The sequence below is a fragment of the Pseudorca crassidens genome, chromosome 13 (genome assembly GCF_039906515.1).
Source record: "Pseudorca crassidens isolate mPseCra1 chromosome 13, mPseCra1.hap1, whole genome shotgun sequence".
Classification (NCBI taxonomy): domain Eukaryota; kingdom Metazoa; phylum Chordata; class Mammalia; order Artiodactyla; family Delphinidae; genus Pseudorca; species Pseudorca crassidens.
The window spans coordinates 42,848,031-42,867,541 of NC_090308.1; the positions used below are offsets into that span (position 1 = coordinate 42,848,031).

Below are 19,511 nucleotides of genomic sequence, written 5' to 3' on the forward strand. Positions count from 1 at the left end.
TTGCAAAGCCCACCAATTTCCATATTGCCAAACTCAATAGATATTTTCCAAACCTTTTCTTAATGGAGTGTTTATGCTGTGTTTGCCGCTATTGATCATTATATAGTCTTGAAACTCTCCACTTCTTTGACTTTCCCCTTTCTCTGCCCTCAGCTTTGACCATCAGTCTCCTTCATGGATTCCTTCTCTGTGTCTTTAAATACAGGATTTTCTCTGGGATCTTCTTTTGGTCCTCTGCTCTGTTTAGTCTATAAATTCTCCCTGAGCAATAATTTTGACACTTAAAGTTTTAACTAACACCTTATCTTAAGACCATCAGGACATATTTCCAGCCTTTATAGTCCCCCTGAATTTTAGACCAGAAAGAGGCCAATCTAGGCATACTCCAAAAGCACCTCAAAATTAATGTGCATATAATGATTATGTTTCTTGTCAGCCTTCAACTTTATATCCCTCACAGAAACACTACAATCCCTCCTATATTTCTTAATTGGTTAATGGTATCACCACATACCAAGTCTCCCAGATCAGCCCTTTTCTCTCCCATCACTCTTACCAACACCACCATCTTCCACATCCAATTAATCAAGCCTTGTCTTTTCTTGTTTTTAACCTATTGAATTCATGACAAGAGTTCAAGCCTTAGCTATTTTTTTTAACCTAGAATATTGTAGTATCTCCCTCACTGATTATACAGATTGTAGTAACCGAAGGAATGCCATGCCCAGCTTTTATGTGACACACGGGGCTTCCTCCCATGAGTTACCTGTACTCTAGCAGACCCATGAACACATAGACCTGCCTCAAAAGACCCAGTCCAAGCAAAAGTATTTTATATATATATATATATATATATATATATATAATAAAAGTACAATAATATAACTTAGAAAAGTCCTTGATTGTTGGACATTGTTTTTTGCACTGACCTTGGGTGGAAAACTGGATTTATTTCTTCACAGGGATGTGCAGAAGATGTGTCGGAATCATTCCTTTTATATAACGGAATGTGCGATACATCTATCCTTGAAAGCAGAAGGCAGATGAGTTGCTAGGCTATTGAGAGGTGTGTTTGCATGGATAAATAATTTCAAGGGAGGAAGCCATGTGTTTATAACCTCATCAATATTAACTGAACTTGAAAGAGTGAATTGTGATGCTGACATTGACAGGGAATCAAATCATGACCCCACAGTGCCTGAATTTCACTAAGCGCGGCTGCTTAATGGCATTTAGCCTCACTTCAGTTCTACTTGCTTGTGTTCCCCATGGTGAATTGTGTTCATGTCTCTTGCCTAGACTATTGTCATATCTTCATGGATATATGAACATAGAGGTTTGTGTTTCAGAGGTCTTTTTTGGCAATTAGAAAAACAAGACTATTTTGTGATTGTCTGTCTTAAAGGAATCATAAAGCAGTTTCTTCTAACATTCAGCATGAATGTTAATGTAATACGTTAAAAAATAGTTAAAGACAATTTAGGTGATACAAACAAATTTTATTTAACACCTCATGAAATGGACAGTCTCCATTCTAAGAACTGCAAGATGAGAAGGCAGGAAGCTTTTACAGGATAAAGAATAAAGAACAAAGAAGTATGTCTAGAGCTAAGAGCTGACTTGGTGTTTTAGGATTGGCTGACTGGTTATACTGCATTTCTGGTCAAGCAGAGTATTTACAGGGACACTAAATTTATCTAGATTTCACTTTGCTGACATGGCACCCTGGGCAGAAGTGGCTCCGTCTTAGGCCTAGAAATTTATTTCAATAAATATATTATAGAGGGTTGTTGTGAGGGTTAAAAGAACTCATCCAGTGTCTGTATTATTAATGTTTTGGAAATAATTTCATTTAAGAATATTTAAACAGTTTAGTCATTTCCTAGGAGTCTGATTTTGAGCACTTTTAGTGTGACACTCATTTTCTTCACCTCCAAAATAGGCAGGTAAAAATCGTTGTGGGGATATAGTCATAGTCTAGGCATGCCAAGTCCCAGACATGCTAAGAGCTGGCCAGGATGCTACAGTGGTTTTGTCTCCTGGATATCAGACATGCTGAAAGTAGCTGGGAAATTTAGTCTGTCAACTGGATGATTCCTTATGCTAGAAAAAAAATCAAATGTATATGTTTACGTGTTGGGGTTCGCTGAAAACAATGCTGAATTAGAAAACATTCTAGACCATACTATTTCCAGTGAACCAGGAAATCATTACCTTTTTCTTTTTCTTAAGCTTAGCAGCCTCTTAAACATTCAGTACTAGGGAATTGGTTAAGTAAGTTATAGCATGTCCATATGAAGAAATTCTACACAGCTACCAAAAATCTTCTGTCAAAGAAAATTAAATAACATAGAAAAAATGTTCATCGTATAATAGTAAGTGCAAACCAGTATGCACAGAGAGATGCCTTTAAATCATGTATGCATATAGGCATGTGCATGAGTGAAAATCTGTGTTTATAGATTTTATTTATAAGAGGCAGGATTATGTGTTGATCCCCCGCCCTTATCTTATATTTCTGAGCATCTTTTGCTTTGGTAATTAGGAAAAATATTTAAATTTCTGCAAAGAAGAAAGACATTCTTTTCCATTCTATCTAACAAAATCATTTATTACTGCCTAACTGACCTCCCTAGAGATATAAATATTTGCTAATGAGACTTAAATAACCCTTTGACTCTCAAAAGCATATGTTTTATTCAACTCACTGCTGAACTAACATCTATGGGTAAAGTTTTAATTTTTAAAACTGAATAGGCGCTCCCCTCTTATGGTTTATTTTTCTCTGCTGTAACTCAAGAAATAATTATGAAATATTTAAATTTACTAAAAAGTACACAGAACAACATAATACACATCAGTGTATCTATCACCAAACTTTAACCAATATATAACATTTTGCCATATTTGTTTCACACCTTTTTTAAAGAAGCAAAGTATTTTAAGGTATCATTAAACCTTCGTCCAGTCTTATTCCTCTGCTTCCCTCACCAAAGGTAATCATTACACTGAAAATAATACATGTACCTCCCAACCACATATTTTTACTTTTACCACATATGTATACAGAAAAAACAAATAGTGTTGTTTTAGGGTTTTAAATTTACATAAATATTAAACTTTATTCTTTTGAACTTGCTTTTTTCACTTAACATGATCTTTTCATGACTTATTCCTAATACATGTAGATTTAATACACTAATTTTGCCTGAATATAGTATTCCATTGCATGAATTCTTTTTTTTCTTATCCATCCATCTATTGATGGTCATTTTAGTTGATTCTAATTTTTTTCCTTTTACAAATAATGCTATTAAGAACATCTTACCATCTTTCTACTCGAGCAAAACTGCAAGAGTTTATTTAGGATGTATATCTGGATTGCATGACTTACAAAGGCATCTTCCAAGCCTCCCCAGTCAAGCGATCAATGAATTAATCAATATTTACTGAAGGCTTAGGCTATTAAAATAGATAACTAGATCTTAGTTCTTAGAATCCACTTGTGTTTCAACTCTATGATTGAAAATGAAATAAAATCTAAAGACAAAAAAATAGCACAACTTTCTTCTCCAAGGAATGCTTCTGATTGGTGACTATGCCAGGACAAGCCCACCCTCAGTAAATTTTCATACTTTGTGCAGTTCGGGCCCCTGTTAGATGACCAGCCTGGCTCTGACCTCATTATGTTATTTGATACACAACATCTTGAACCGAAAAGTGATTATTCATTCTGAATTTAAAGGTGTTTATTACATGCAATTTTAATTAAACATGCATTTTCTGTGGAAATACATCAAAAAGCCTAACGATCACCTCAGCCAACCCAGAGTTTATAGCCTAGTTCAGGAGACAGCAACTAACATGATAAGTATCATGTTGGAGAAATATAGGACTTAAAGGGAGTGTATAGGAGGGACCTCAACCTGGACTTTGGGGTTTCAGGAGTGATTTCTTAGAGAATGTAAATCTATACAGGAAGGTTGAGTAAGAATCAGTCAAACATGGAAGAGGCAGAAGGAAGAGGAAGAGAGTTTATTGCATTTATTAAATTCCTATATATTAACTTTTTAAAAATCTCAAGCTTAGACTCCGTTAAGCCTCTATCTGCCTGTACGTCATTGAGGTCTGTCAAGGTCTATTTCCTCAGTCTTTCAATATCACTTTGTCACACATTAGGAAGACTGATAAATGAGCCAAAAATTTCCATTAAATAAGGCTTCCTTCAATGTTGTTTGTGTCAAATGCTAACATCCTGAAATATTTTAGAGCCATTAAATCTATTGATTTTTATAAGCATTCCATCTCTTTTGATCATTTATTATTCATATTTCTACACTTTCTACTCTGACCACAAAACATAAAGGACCTACACAGTGATTACTTTCGACATCTAAATATCCTCTGAAGCTTCCAGTTATGGACAAATTTCCAAAGAGCATATACATTATATTGATTAATATTAGGTCCAAGCAGGAAAAGAGAAAAAGCCTTAGACCCATGCTGACGAGTTTGGGCCCTGTTCCGAGGTCAGAGGAGCCAGAGGACAATCTTGAGCAGCAGTGCAGTTAGTGTTGAAGGCAGCTCCCTCTGGAAGTGATGGAGAAACTGATCGAGTTGGGGCCAATACCATAATCCTGATAAGAGATGAGAGTCTGCACTGGGATGTTGTCTATGAGGATGAGGAGATGAGAGCTCAGAAAGATAACCAGAAGGAATAGAGCGACTGGAAGAGGGGGCAGTGAGGGGGAATTTAGGATGTCTTCCAGGTTTCTGGCTTCCGTAGCTCTATAATGATGAGAGGGAAAACATGGTGAGAACACAATCTGAGAATGAAGCCAATGGCTCCTGCCCCATACATGCTGAGCTTTGGGTGCCTACAGAACATCTTGGAGGAGATGTTCAATAATTAACAACTGGATGTTCAGCTCAGTAGCTTGGGAGAGTGCTTTTGGCTGGGGTTGTTCTCCTTACTGGGAAGCAGCAGCATAGCACAGGGAGATCAGCTCCGTGCTTTGCGATGACCTAGAGAGCTGGGATAGGGAGGGTGGGAGGGAGGCTCAAGAGGGAGGGGATATGGGGACATATGTATGCATACGGCTGATTCACTCTGGTTTACAACAGAAACTAACACAGTATTGTGAAGCAATTATACTCCAATAAAGATCTATTAAAAAATAATAATAAAACAGAGAAGAGAAAGCTTGTCCCTAACTTTGCATTTATGAAGGTATTAGAAATATCCAACACATTGATAATTTCTGATTATAAATTTAACTATTTACATTTTAAAAATGCTAATTTAATTGACATTTAATGGGGAATAAAATTAATCAATGAAAAATATTTTCTCCCTGATAGAAATTTTCATAGAAAAATCTCATATTTTTATGGCTGGGTATTATAGGTCTGAAAACAAAGGCAATCAGACTGAAATAAACATTGACAATTTCCTCCCAGAATTATTGATTCATAGAGGAAGAATCTGCGTCATTGTATGAAACCAGCAAAATATGTATAAACACAAATTTTTTTAATTGTAATATATATTTTAAAAAATTAATTTAATTTATTTATTTTGGGCTGTGTTGGGTATTCGTTGCTGCATGCAGGCTTTCTCTAGCTGTGGCGAGCGGGGGCTAACTCTTCATTGCAGTGTGCGGGCTTCTCATTGCGGTGGCTTCTCTTGTTGCAGAGCACAGGCTCCAGGCACGCGGGCTCAGTAGTTGTGGCTTGCAGGCTCTAGAGCGCAGGCTCAGTAGTTGTGGCGCACGGGCTTAGTTGCTCCGCGGCATGTGGGATCTTCCCGGACCAGGGATCAAACCCGTGTCCCCTGCATTGGCAGGCGGATTCTTAACCACTGCGCCACCAGGGAAGCACAGTTATTTTAAAATATTTCTTATAATCATGTTTTTATATCTAACAATCAGATCATACTGTATTCTGTGGATGTCATTTCTATAAAACCATATTGGAGTAGTTAATGATTTACCACGTTTTGTTTTTTTCCTTTACTTTTACATAGTAAATTCTTATTTAACTACACCAGCCTAAGTTATCTTGCTAGATAACTCTAGCAATAGAGCAGTCTATATTACACATAAAGACACACAAGAAGAGTTTGCATTGCATGAAAGCAACACAAACTGATTTCATGGGATTTGAATAATAATTAACAAGAGTCACCATTTATTGAGTCTGTGCAGTGTCAGAAACCACCATGCTAAATATTTCATAAGCATTAATTAGCTCAATTAGTCCTCACAAAAACCTTTTGTGGTAGATAAAATTATTAAGCCCATTTTACAGATGAGAAAACTGAGTCTTGGAGAAGTTATTTAACTTGTCATACAGCTAATGTGGTTTCAAACATAGATTTGTCTGACTCTGTCGTAAATGTTTTAAATTGCTACATATTTTGCCTCTACTTTGAAATCCTATTTTATGTTACTCCTGTTTTCATAATATAACAGAAACTTGAACAACCACATCAATGCTCACTTCAGTATAGAGATAAGTCTGTGGTTCTTGGGGTGGTGCCTTTCTTGGGATAACTCAAGTTTATTCTACATCATCCTGATCTTCTTAGTCCCTGCTGCACTCTCTGAACTTTCGATGGTCACATGTTCTCAAATGCAAGGAGCCCACAAAAAGCTATTCAGGAGTTTCACTAGGGCAAGTCACTTAGCACTGAAGCATGTGTCAAAGACAAGCTATTCTTTTTGGTTTCCAGAATTCAGTAGTCAGTTCTTGGCCACTTTTCCCTTATACTCGCTGGGGAGCATCAGGATGTGAGAGAACCCCCGATATGCCAGGAGGTTCTCTTTCACCAAAGGACCAGTGTTTCTTCAGAGGGCTCTCTCTGCTAGTTTGATGTCCCAGTGCCTCTTACCCCTCGGTCAACTGAATACTCAGCTTCCTGTGAAAATACATCAGGGACCATCTTTAGGTACATATTCTAGGTGAAGTTTCTTTCGGTAGTGGGGAGTTGAAATGAATATTATAAATTGTAGAACTATCCAAACGAGGTGTAATGAGTGAAAAACAGTACATGTGTTGGGAGAGGGGATGGCAAATAATATAAAATATTACCTCAAAAATTCAAAGGCAAGAAATCTTGCCACTTTATAATATAAAATATGGAAACAGGGCTTCCCTGGTGGTGCAGTTAAGAATCTGCCTGCAGGGCTTCCCTGGTGGCGCAGTGGTTGAGAGTCCACCTGCCGATGCAGGGGACACACGTTTGTGCCCCGGTCTGGGAAGATCCCACATGCCGCAGAGTGGCTGGGCCTGTGAGCCATGGCCGCTGAGCCTGCGCGTCCGGAGCCTGTGCTCCGCAATGGGAGAGGCCACAACAGTGAGAGGCCCGCATACCGCAAAAAAAAAAAAAAAAAAAAGAATCTGCCTGCAATGCAGGGAACACAGGTTCGAGCCCTGGTCCGGGAAGATCCCACATGCCGCGGAGCAACTAAGCCCTTGCGCCACAACTACTGAGCCTGCACTTCTAGAGCCCGCAAGCCACAACTACTGAGCCCGCGTGCCACAACTACTGAGGCCCACGCGCCTAGAGCCCGTGCTCCGCAACAAGAGAAGCCACTGCAATGAGAAGCCCGCGCACTGCAACGAAGAGTAGCCCCCGCTCGCCGCAACTAGAGAAAGCCCGCGCAGAGCAACGAAGACCCAACACAGCCAAAAAATAAAATAAATGAAATAAATAAATTTATTTAAAAAATATGGAAACAGTTCTGTTTTCCATAGAGGTCATGTATAAAGCATTAATAAGCTAAAGTACTCAAAGCTAAATGACAAATCTGGATTAACAAACTGCCCATGAAGCTCATATTTGCCTCGGTGTGTTTAAAGATGCTTGAGGGCTGTAAATCTCTGACCGTCATTCTATTGATTGGCAAGAACACCAGCCGTGTTTTTAACTAATAAAAACAACGGTTTCTCTTTACTTTAGAGCAGGTGTCATATTGAGCTGTTAATTTTTCACTTTTGTAAATGTGTTCCTCACCCAATTCTCCCTGAAGACCCTACAACATCTATTTTAAGAAAAGAGGTAAAGTCACCACACCACACTAAGAAATCTTGGTTTTCACCTTCTCTTCACCTTTAGTTCCATTCAACTTTAGGGTTAAAATTAATCACGTCAGCAACATAGAAAAATGCTACTTAAAAGCATTAACATAGTTTTCCCTTCCATGATATTTAACTATTTCCCTGATAGTTCAAGGGAGGAAGTCTGGGACTGAATTTGTGGAAAAAGAATAGTGAGTTCTATTAAAACTTATTTTATTGGCTGAAATCATCATTTTTGAAAAGAGACCTTAATTAAGACCCTCATGAAGAAAACCAAAACCTAAAACTACTACAATGTTATATGTCACATATATCCCAATAACAAAAAAGAAAACCATGAGATTAATTTCTTTAATTGTGTGTTGTCATGGAACAGATAAAAGGGGCTTAAAGCCTATTTTTAATAGTGGATTCTAAGAAAGCAATGCTGTTCTCATGATAAAAATATTTTAGCATTTCAGAGTTTATAAACATCTCAGCTTGACATTCTTATCAGCCTCTTCTCATACTTTATAGATCTTTACAATTATATAAGTTTCTCATGTTTTATCAGTAAATTACCACAATCATGAAAGCCTCAGGAGGGTCTTTCTAGACTCATTCTGGCCACTTTTCCAAGCTCTCCATGCTCTGTCACCTCTTTTCATCTTTTGCTTCCAGTCATAGGTTCCGTTCATGCTGGATTCCTGTACTGAACTTGTCCTGCCTGCTCATCCCTCCCTCACCACAACTTCCTTCCTCAACATCCTCTACTTCCTGCTTTTTCCACAGTCTCAGTATATCCTTCTTTCAAGAAGTTTCCCTGACCAGGTCTCCCACCTTATCCCTGCCCAGTATGCATCTCCAGGAGCTTGGTTCTTGTTTTAATTTCTCTGAGATCCTTCACTTCTTTTCACAATTTCAACTAATTACTTCTTTTTTTTTTTTAAGCAATGTAAGTAAATTTTATTTGCTAGGTATACAAATGATTTTGGACTTATAGAAAAGGTTACCCCAAAGATTACATTTTATTGCCTCAACCCTCTTTGCATCTATTAGCAAATTCATTTCCACATTCCTGATTGCCTGATCTTCGAATTCTCCAGTAACATCTTATTGATTCCCCCTTTAAGTATAGAGACAAAGAAAATATTTGATTTCTGTTCAATTTATGTAAGAGTTATGATTTTATCATTTTGAAGATTATACTTGAGCAGCAATTTAGCTAATGAAATGTGTGTGTGTGTGTGTGTGTGTGTGAAAGAGAGAGAGAGAATTACTAAAACCCTCCTTGCTCATTTTGTTAACATTTATAACCATAAGTAATCAGCTGCCCCCACTGGGCTTTAGCTGTATCCACATTAAATCAGTATATTGAGTCTAATTTAGAAAGTTCATCATCACCTAGGTGAATTGCTTTGCAGTTTTACGGAGTTCAAGAAAGATCACGGAAGCTGGCATTTAATGTAATTATAGAATAATTATTACCATTTGTAAAAAAAATTCCAAGCATAAAGCAACTAGAACAAAACACTCTTCAAACTAGAGGGAGGTTGTGAAATGGCTAGTTGGTTCAATTGTCATTTCCTTCCACTCAAGGTGTTCGGTCCTTGAATCTTTCCCTTGCTTAGATGAGGAGCTGATTTCACAGGAGTCCTCTCAGTGGAAGAAGAAATGGTGCGAGGTACTGATATTAAAAAGTTCATGTAATGTGAATTTGAGAATGCTGAAAAAATTGTCATCCCATGTGGAAATCCTGTGTTCATAAGAAAGCGCTGTAGTAAACAGTGTAATTCCAATTCAATCCTAGTCTTTTGTGAACTGCAAAAGGCATTAACCTCTGTTTTTGCTGCAGGCTTTCAAATAAATAGGTATGAGATAACTACCACTCATATTTTGGAATCAAAGACATTGCTGCTTCAGCTAATCTAACAGGAATCTAACGAGAGAGTTTGTACTCAATCTCGACTGAAGACAGGCATACCTGAACCCTTTTTAATTCAATCCAGTCTACATTTCTCCTTAAAATGTATTAATATTGCATGTACCCTGTATAATCTTTATTCATACCTTCCTGAATTATCTGGGGATAGGCACAGATTACAAATTAACCTCCCACCACTATTCCCTTTCTGCTAATAGGTTTTTCATTCACATATTAGATATTAAAAGTCAATTCTTACTGAAATGAATACCTCATAAAACTATTTTCCCATGTGGAAAGTGTGATAAAGTAAGAAGGTAGGCCAGAGATACAATCTATTTTTCTTTGCTGTAATTACAATAGGATATATAAATAGTTGTTTGCAAAATCCATAAGAAATGGAATTTGTGGAATCAAAACTTTTTATTAAGTAGAGATACTTTTACATCTTATTTTTAAAATCTTAGAATATGATATTTATTTGTGTTTGTCCATTTTCTACCTGAACAAAATAGAATATAGAGCTTACTCTTTTTGATTACTGAGATCTTGCAACGTTATCCTTAATATTTTTTTTTTTTGGTTTCATATCCCATATTTAATTAATTCAGTGCAATTTCTGGGAGGAGTGGGTTTAGATCAAACAAGAAAAAACCTTTAACCACATAGAAAATAGTCATGAAGCAACCTCAACTAATTACTTCTTAACAGTAAGCAATTGTGTGAAGTCCGTGAGGGAGGGACCTTGTCTGTTCTTGTTATCACCAGTGTGAGCAACACATTTGTTGAAATGTGGGATAAAATGGAGTATCTCTTGGCATTTTCAACACATTAACCCATTAACAAAACCTAACCAAGCCTGAGAATACTACCAAGGCATTTCATTAAGAATACTCAAGCAATAAGTAAATTTTAAGTCTTGAGAGTAAATGAAATATTTGTAAATAATGAGATAAAGTTTTTAATAGGAACAGGAATCTGCTTTTAGTTGTGCTATTTAGAAATACAACAGTATTATGCTTTTCATGCTTCAGTTTTCTTTGATTATTGAGTTGCTTTGTTATTATTTTACAGAGTAATAAATAAGACAGTATCCACACACACACACACAAAAAGCTTCCCATGCTACTGAATGGGCAGAGAGGCTTTTACTAGAACCCCTGATGTTGATAAGTAAAAAGGTCAAACTACTGTCAATGAGTGGTGAATTTTATCTTCCTAAACATCTGCATGAATATGATTGAAATTATAGACATTAGAAGAGAAATTTGCGGAAAAATCAGAGATCTCTCCAACTGGATTAGATTCTACAAAAAAACTAAATTACTTTGCTCATTCTGGAAATAGACTATTTTTAAAATGGGAAACATTTCTACCATAGTATTATGTAGCCAATATCAACAAAAATTAAATACTATTTATAAGATTTTGATATTAGAAAACTAATCAAAGACCTTTTTACCAATCAGAACAGAGATAAGACCTTATTTTGTAATCAGATATCTCAAAATTAGCGAATAGATTGTTCACTGGCGTCTACTTAAAACTATCAATCTTTCCCAGCCATTGCTAATGCCTATAATCAAGGAGTAACTGAAATTTATTTTCTTTTCATTTAATCAGTGTGCTTTTGGAACAGACAGGTTGTGTTCTCTGCCATTTACAAACTCAAGGATTTAATTTAGAATTCAATAATTGAGTGAGATAGTATAATGACCTTTTATATAAATTCATCATTTCTTATCATTCCCAAAGCACAAAATGTCCCATATGCCGTAATCATTATTGTTTACTTTTCTGGAAGGTTTTTGTTTAAATTTCTATAACTCACCTAGGATTGTAAATCTGCCTTCAAAATACCGTATGAACAGTTTATTACTCCAGGCCTTATAAGAGCTCATAGCTGTTATTGTGAGACTTGTATGACAATTAATTTCACTCCCTTTTACTCAGGTTTATAAAGAAATCTGAGTACCTGTAATATCCCTTTCCAGGAAGTCTGAACATACTCTCATTTGCCTCCTGCTTTTTTGAAAAGATGAAACTTTGGATTTCAGAATTCATTTATCTCAAAGTCTCTTTCTTTCTTTCTTTTTCTTTCTTCTTTCTCTCTTTTTTTAAGATTTTTTTGATGTGGACCATGTTTCAAGTCTTTATTGAATTTGTTACAATATTCCTTCTGTTTTCTGTTTTGTTTTTTTGGCTGAGAGGCATGTGGGATCTTAACTCCCCCACCAGGGACTGAACCCACACCCCATTGGAAGGTGAAGTCTTAACCACTGCACGGCCAAAGAATTCTTCCTTCCCTCCCTCCCTCCCTTCCTTCCTTCCTTCCTTCCTTCCTTCCTCCCTCCCTCCCTCCCTCCCTCCCTTCCTTCCATCTTTCCTTCCTTCCTTTCCTCCCTCCCTCCTTCCTTCTTTTCTTTTCACCTTCCTTCCTTCCTTCCTTCCTTCTCTTTTTCCTTGGGGATGAGAGGTGAGAGGAGAGAGAATGCACCATCTGAGCTGAGTTTCAAGGATTGGCAGTATTCTCTGTCCTATTTATGTGGACTGCATTTGTATAAGCATGAATCAGTGATCCAAAAACATAATCAGTGAGCCTCTAATTTATTGCTTATCATGTTTTTCTGAAGAAGAGGAAACACATACTGTTGTGGACTTGGGGGTGTAGTCAGAGCAGCTATACTCTGGATGGCTAAATGGAGCCCATGTCCTTTAAGGGCTCCCAGGGCAAATCTGAATGGAAACAGGAGCATTTGGCATTGTTCCTCACTGGTCAGGATGGCGCAGGCACAGCTCTGGGGCTGTCTCAGCACCCCGTTAGAGGGGCCCACCCATTGCTGCCTGCTGAAGCAGGCTAGCTTCTTTCTAGCTCTCCTTCTTTTCTTTCTCTCCGCTTCTGGCCCTACTCCTCTGCCTGTTTGTTTCTCTAGGTTGTGTGTGTGAGTTTCTCAGGCACAGTTCCTGAAGAGATGATCTGATTCGTTAACTAACATTTAATACAGATTGCCATTATTGGGCAAAGTTTTGAGGCAATCCCCTCACAGCCTAGTGGTCTACCTCTATTTCTCCATAGAGTGTTACTGGCTTTTGAAGTGGGACAGTTCTTCAGATCTCTCCCACACACTGCAGGATATTCACATCCCTGGTCCTGCCACTGAATGCCAGTGCACCTGCCCTCTTTAGGCACCATGCCAATGAAAAATAGCCCCCTCCCCATTTCCAAAGTAAGCTTTTGACCTGGGCAACCTTGAGAGTCCCATGGGCTCTTCTCTCTCAAAGCAGAAACAAAGAGAAAGATTTTACCTCACAACTGTAATTGAAATTTAGCTTAAATTATTATTTTTTTAAAAAACCCTTTCTTGGAAGAAAGATAAGAAAAGCCCCCTCTTTTTAAACATACTATAACATTTTTCTCAAGAAGCTGAGCTATAAGAGGGTCAGGGTTTTTCTTCGTATTCTTTGCATTTCATGTTTCCCTCCAGTATTGGTTCATTCTCATTAATCATGGTTTCTGAAGATAGCTAGTTCATTTCTCTCCAGCAAATAATCATCAGTAGTTTGTATTGCTTTACCTGTACTGGCTTCTAGAGACGGAAACAAACTGAAGTGTCTCTCGGCAGGCTTCTTTTTTACTGGGGGTGGGGGAATCTATGCAAGGACTAAAATAAAACCATCCAAAATCAAAGCAGCAACAACACAGTTCAAATTAAAAAATCAAGGAACATTTTTTTTTTTATCATTGCTCATGGACACCTGTCCTTCCCGTCGGTCATAGCGTTTCCCCTCCTTGTATCCACACCCCTTTTCCTTCATACGTTTCCAGTCACTTCCTTTCTGTGAAAAGTTGCTTAGCTTTTTAAAAAAGTTCTAATTTTTGCTTTTGCTGTTCTTTGTGTAAAAGTAGCAGATTGGATGGATGTGTACACTAGGTGTTTGAAATTCTCTGAAAATCCAGAGTGAAGAAACCAGGTGTGGAGGAGGCTCTCCGGCCTCTCTTGAGCAGAGCTTTGAGCTGACTGGAAGTGCTTAATCTGGATCATCATTTTCACAGTATTTTCAAAGGAGAGTTAAACGCTGTGCTTATTGGGAAATCTCTGTCAGTTGGTGGTTGTTCCGATAGGCAGCCAAATGAGGTGATTACCTTTGGGATTTTAGCATAGAAATCAAAGTAGAACACATCAGCAAGAGCCTCTTCCATTCCATCTTTAGAACCAAAACATTCAGTAGTTGAAGCAAGAGCTCTCTCTGACTCAGTGGCAAAATGTCTATATTTTTAGATGCCACTGCTTTTTCCTCAGATGCTCGTTTTGTGAATTTCATTTCCTATTTCATATCAGACCAGTGGTTGAGATTGGTAGGTGGGTCACTAGACATGTTTTTGTTTTGCAGACATTATTTCCATTTCGTTTCTCTCTGTACTGTACACTTGCAGTAGTATGCAAACTGTGTGATACAAGAGGTTTCTGCCTTATTTCCACATGCAGAGTAGCTGGGTGTCCTCTGCCTGAGCATTTGGTTGTTCAAGCTCTGTCCACCTCCTAAACTGGCTACTGAGAAAATCAACTTCAACCACATCAGAGAGTCTCTGGCAGCAGTTCCTAATAATTATTTATGCTTTGGGAATGCTTTTCAGCTCCTAAAACCTGTCTATTTCAGTTTGATTTTCTCAGTTTGTACAATATATGCATATCCTCTTTTTCCCTTTTGTCATCTCCCCACTCTCCAGTGTTTTGCTTTTTAATGTTCTGTAGTTTTGTATGAGATGAGACTTGGGTACTTCTTGCTCAAGCTTTAATGCTTTGTAAATAAAATTGGATATTTATTAAAAAACAAACAAACAAAAAACCCTTTCTGACCTGAAAGTGTACTTGGGAACATAGAACTGAGGATAGCTCTAATTTTTCTTAGTGCAATTCTACCTGGAGAGAAGAAAATAAACTAGATCCATTCTGATCTGTGATTCTAGGTTAATGACGTAGCTGGGTTTTAGTTTTTCTTCAAGTTGTTACAAAATAGGCTCTTGGTCTCTGAATTGTATTAAGAATCCACCAAATTAATTGAAACATTCATTTTTCATGTCTTTTATATTTAGTAACCACCATACCATAAGGTTTGAAAGATAGTACCCCAAGAATTGAGTTGTAATAAACCTAGCATTTAAAAAATTTTAACCTTAATTTTGCAATTCACATAAGCATTAGCTTGAACAGGTCACTTCTTTATAATTGATACTCCACAACTTCTAACAGTTACTTGAAGAATGATTTATTTACTTTTAAAAACATAAAAACCTAGGCAAATCCTCTTAACTATATCAACGTTAACCTAAAGAATAACAGAAAATGCCTTAAGCAGCCAAGTTTTAGATCCATGAAGGAAACAATTCTTAAACAATGAGTGTAGCTGATGGGTAGAAAGGTATTAAATGTCTCAAGCGCCTTTTGGTAAAATTAAAGATGCTGTCACCATCAATTCGTGCTGGAATAGCACTGCCTCTCCAGGGGCATTTGGATGCTGTGTCGGGAGTACATTGGTATCTAGTGTTGAGGCCAGGAATACTAAATCTTGTTCAATATGCAGAATAGTCCTGCAAAGCAAAGAACTGTCCTGCCTGAAAGCCAATGGTGCCTGCACTGAGAAATACTGTGCTACCTCTAATAGCAATAAACTCAAGTTCACTACCTGGGGAAAAGAGGAAGTTAGTCTTTTTGTCGTCAAAATTTAGCACCTTGTTACAATGCACATGAAACCCAGACACTGCTCACTTGTCTTCTGAGCTTCTCCCTGCTCCAATCATTTTCCCTCACCTTAAAAGGGCAGGAGGGAGTACCAATATAGGGTCAACTATTTCCACTGAAATACTTTGCAAATAGTGTTAAGGAAAACTTTAGAGCCTCTAGTGACATATTCCTTTTTTTTTCCCCTTCTATCTAGTCAGTCGCCAATCCTTCAATGTAGTCTTTGAAATGATCCTCATGTTTCTTTAAAATGATGCTTGTGCTTCTTTCTCTCTCCCCTCCTCATTCACTCTTCTTCCCCATAAGTCTCTGCACTTATCCGCTGAGCATCTGGATGAAAGAAACAGCCTTCAGAGTGGCCCATTCTTAGGCTAATTCCTTTCCTAACAAGTCCACCTCCTCCCTCCAGCTGCTGCTAGATGTTCCCTAAACATCTTTTCCTCACCTTGTTTTTTACTCAAAAATCTTCAGTTGAGGTTCTATATCCTATCACCCCTTCATCATTACATCAAAACTTATTAAAGGTATTGGCACTTTTTCATCTTTGTGTTTCTTTCATCTTTTTCATCTTTGTATTTTCCACTATGTCAGACATGAAACAGATGCTGAATATATACTTAATTACCATAAAAATGGAGATTTGTTTCTCAATTTTTAAGATTTATGTCCAATCACTTTTTTTTTTTTTTTGCGGTATGCAGGCCTCTCACTGTTGTGGCCTCTCCCGTTGCAGAGCACAGGCTCCGGACTCGCAGGCTCAGCGGCCATGGCTCACGGGCCCAGCCGCTCCGCAGCATGTGGGATCTTCCCGGACCAGGGCACGAACCTGCGTCCCCTGCATCGGCAGGCGGACTCTCAACCACTGCGCCACCAGGGAAGCCCCCCAATCACTTCTTTTTTTTTTTTTTTTTCCCAATCACTTCTTAAAGCTGTTTTGTTTTCTTCTTCAGTCCAAGCCCTTATTAATTTCATTTCCTTTGTACTCTTATGATATTACCATAGCAAAGAATAGAACACTTAGTTTTCTATTACTCGTGATTTGTTATTGTTGCAAAATATTTCTGCTAATTCATTAGCTCATAAACTACATACTACTGAGCAAATGGCAGCAACACTCCAACAAGTCCACAGATAATTGTTTATTGCTTTGCTGAATAACAATTCCACAGTTTGTCTCTACCAAATTACATCATGATGTAAAATGGGTGTTTGGGGCTTACAGATCCTTTTATAATGTACCCGGGGCTTACAGTATAACCCAATCCTTAATACAAGTAATAGAAGACCTGTCATAAGACTAAAGGAGAAGCCTGTAAAGTTAATGGAAGTTTCCCATTATAGGCCATGAGTCTTAACAACAGACCTTTCAGTTAGGACATATGAAAAAGAAACAGAAACAGAGCTAGATAAATGGTGTATCAAATTGTATTAGTTTATATGTAATGAATCTTTCACTTCTGAGTTTGTTTTTGCATCCAGATGACCCTTGAACACTCATTCACTCTCAGTTTCTAAGCAAAGTTCTCGATTAAAGACTGCTTCCACATCTGCAGAAGTTCAAACAGTCTACAAGTCACAAGTTCTTTATATGCATGGATCTGTTATGCAAATGTTCTAGAATTATTGTTTTGACCAACCAACTTTACTCTTTAATTTGATATACAAAGGTGCTTTGCCTGCAAATCCCCAGGATTCTTTTTTTTTTTTTTTTTTTTTTTGCGGTACGCGGACCTCTCACTGTTGTGGCCTCTCCCGTTGCGGAGCACAGGCTCCGGACGCGCAGGCTCAGCGGCCATGGCTCACGGACCCAGCCGCTCCGCGGCATGTGGGATCTTCCCGGACTGGAGCACGAACCCGTGTCCCCCGCATCGGCAGGCGGACTCTCAACCACTGTGCCACCAGGGAAGCCCCCCCAGGATTCTTTAGAAACAGAACCAGCCCTGAGAACAACCAAGCCTTTAAAAATATTTCCATACTTTATTTCTTCCTATCTTTTTTAAATAAAGAAGGAAAGCATTTTTAATCTCCATTCAGTTACATAGAATTGGAACACTGCTATGTAACAGAAATCATCATACTAATGCACAGAAACTGAAAGTCAAGCAACTTTGGTCGAGGCTGAATTGAATTAAGTGTTGATCTTGTAAACATTTCCATAGGAGGTAGCCATACACATTTGACTTTTTGTCAAATAAGGGATAGTAAACAATGATTCTGAGATCCTAATAAATTAAAAGTATTTTAAAAGCATTAAATAAATGTTTCTCTTTTTTAAAAACCAAAAGTGAAACAGCACACAGATTTTCAATAAATTAAGAAGTGAAATATTAAATCTTCAGAGTTGAAATGTCTGCATCTTCAAAGCTCCACTGGTTCCATTTGATAATGTTTGAAACTATGATTAATAACGGGACCACATTCTAAACAACTTGTGTGCAAGGCAAACTCTGCGAATATTACCATTCACTATGGTGTTGTCCATAGTTTTATACCGGTGACCTGAAAAACAATACCGTGCCACTGGATATTCCATTTTCTTTCTCTGACAGCGGTCTGAGTAGATAGCATGTGAGCACTACAGACTTTTCAAGTTTCAACCCCTACCCAACAGTGCTGGCTTAAGTGCCTCCAGCTGCTGTTCCCATGAACACAGTGTTGATTGGTGGTAGAGAGGATGCCATTTCTCTACCATTTGCTCCATGGGAGTCCAAGGTTTCTTGAACTGGATATTGATTGGAAGTTCCATACATACACTGGGATGAGGAGGAAGGAATCGGGGTTTGCAAGCTGGATGCTGTAAGGGAAAATATAATCATCAATTGAAAATTGACTGACACTTTCTTTTTTCTGTGCCACTCACTTTACGACTTGTGCATTGAGCACATATATCTGTACTAAATTTGAGTGTGTATGGTTTCTCAGAGCAATGCTCATCTTTTCTTCCATTTCCTCCCCTGCTATTCTCCCACAAATTTTCCTTCAGCACATTTCACAAAGAAAATTCAATTTCAAACATAAATTCAGACAACTGTATCACCAAAATATATCCCCAGTCTACGTTCTTTTTCCAGCTGCACCTCCACCACTGTAGTTCAAACCACCATCTTCTCTTACCTGGACCAACACAGCAGCCTCCTAACTAGTCTCATGACCCTCACCCTGCAGAGAACAGCCAGGATAATCTTGCTGATGTGTGTATTAAATTGTCCCTCTTCTCAAATGCTACAATGACTTCCCATTACTCTTAGAACAAAATCCAAGCTCCTTGCTGTGGTTCATAACATCCTAGATGAATTGGTCTCTGCCTTCTGATTTATTTTACTCCCCTCTCTTCATACACTGTACTCAAAACACATGAGCCTTCTTTCCGCCCCTTGAATTTTCCCAAAATGGTCCCATTTCAGAAACTATGCAACTTGCCATTTCTTCTGCCTGGAACTCCATCATCAAATCTTCACATCATTGCCTCCTTATCACTCAACTTGCAACTCAAATATTTCTGCCTCAGGAATCCTTTCCGAGCTGCCTTACCTAAAGCAGCTCCTCCGTTACTATTTGTCATTTTACCCTATTTAATTGACCTGAGAGTAACTGAAATTATCTTTTTAATGCATTTGTTTATATTTTCATTGCCTTATCTCTTCCTACTGGAATGTAAACTTCTTACAAGCAGGAACTCTGACCTGATTACCACCATAACCTCACACCTAAAATGAGGTTCGGCACATAATAGTAGGTTCTCAAAACTTTTTACTAACTGGCTCGCTAGCACTACCTTTCCTGCA

The 19,511-nt window shown here is 38.0% G+C and overlaps 1 protein-coding gene and 1 long non-coding RNA gene across 2 annotated transcripts in view; one reads left to right on the forward strand and one right to left on the reverse strand.

Annotated features, from left to right (window-relative positions):
* LOC137204610 (uncharacterized) overlaps nt 1-19,511 on the forward strand; it is a 65,728-nt gene that overhangs the window by 34,654 nt on the left and 11,563 nt on the right. The window lies entirely within an intron of this gene.
* The window catches only part of RFX6 (regulatory factor X6), a 56,604-nt gene continuing 53,943 nt past the window's right edge, over nt 16,851-19,511 (reverse strand). The window contains exon 18 of the mRNA XM_067702279.1: nt 16,851-18,520. Within this exon, the coding sequence (XP_067558380.1) occupies nt 18,345-18,520 (176 nt within the window). The 3' untranslated portion in view covers nt 16,851-18,344. The remainder of the gene's footprint in view (nt 18,521-19,511) is intronic.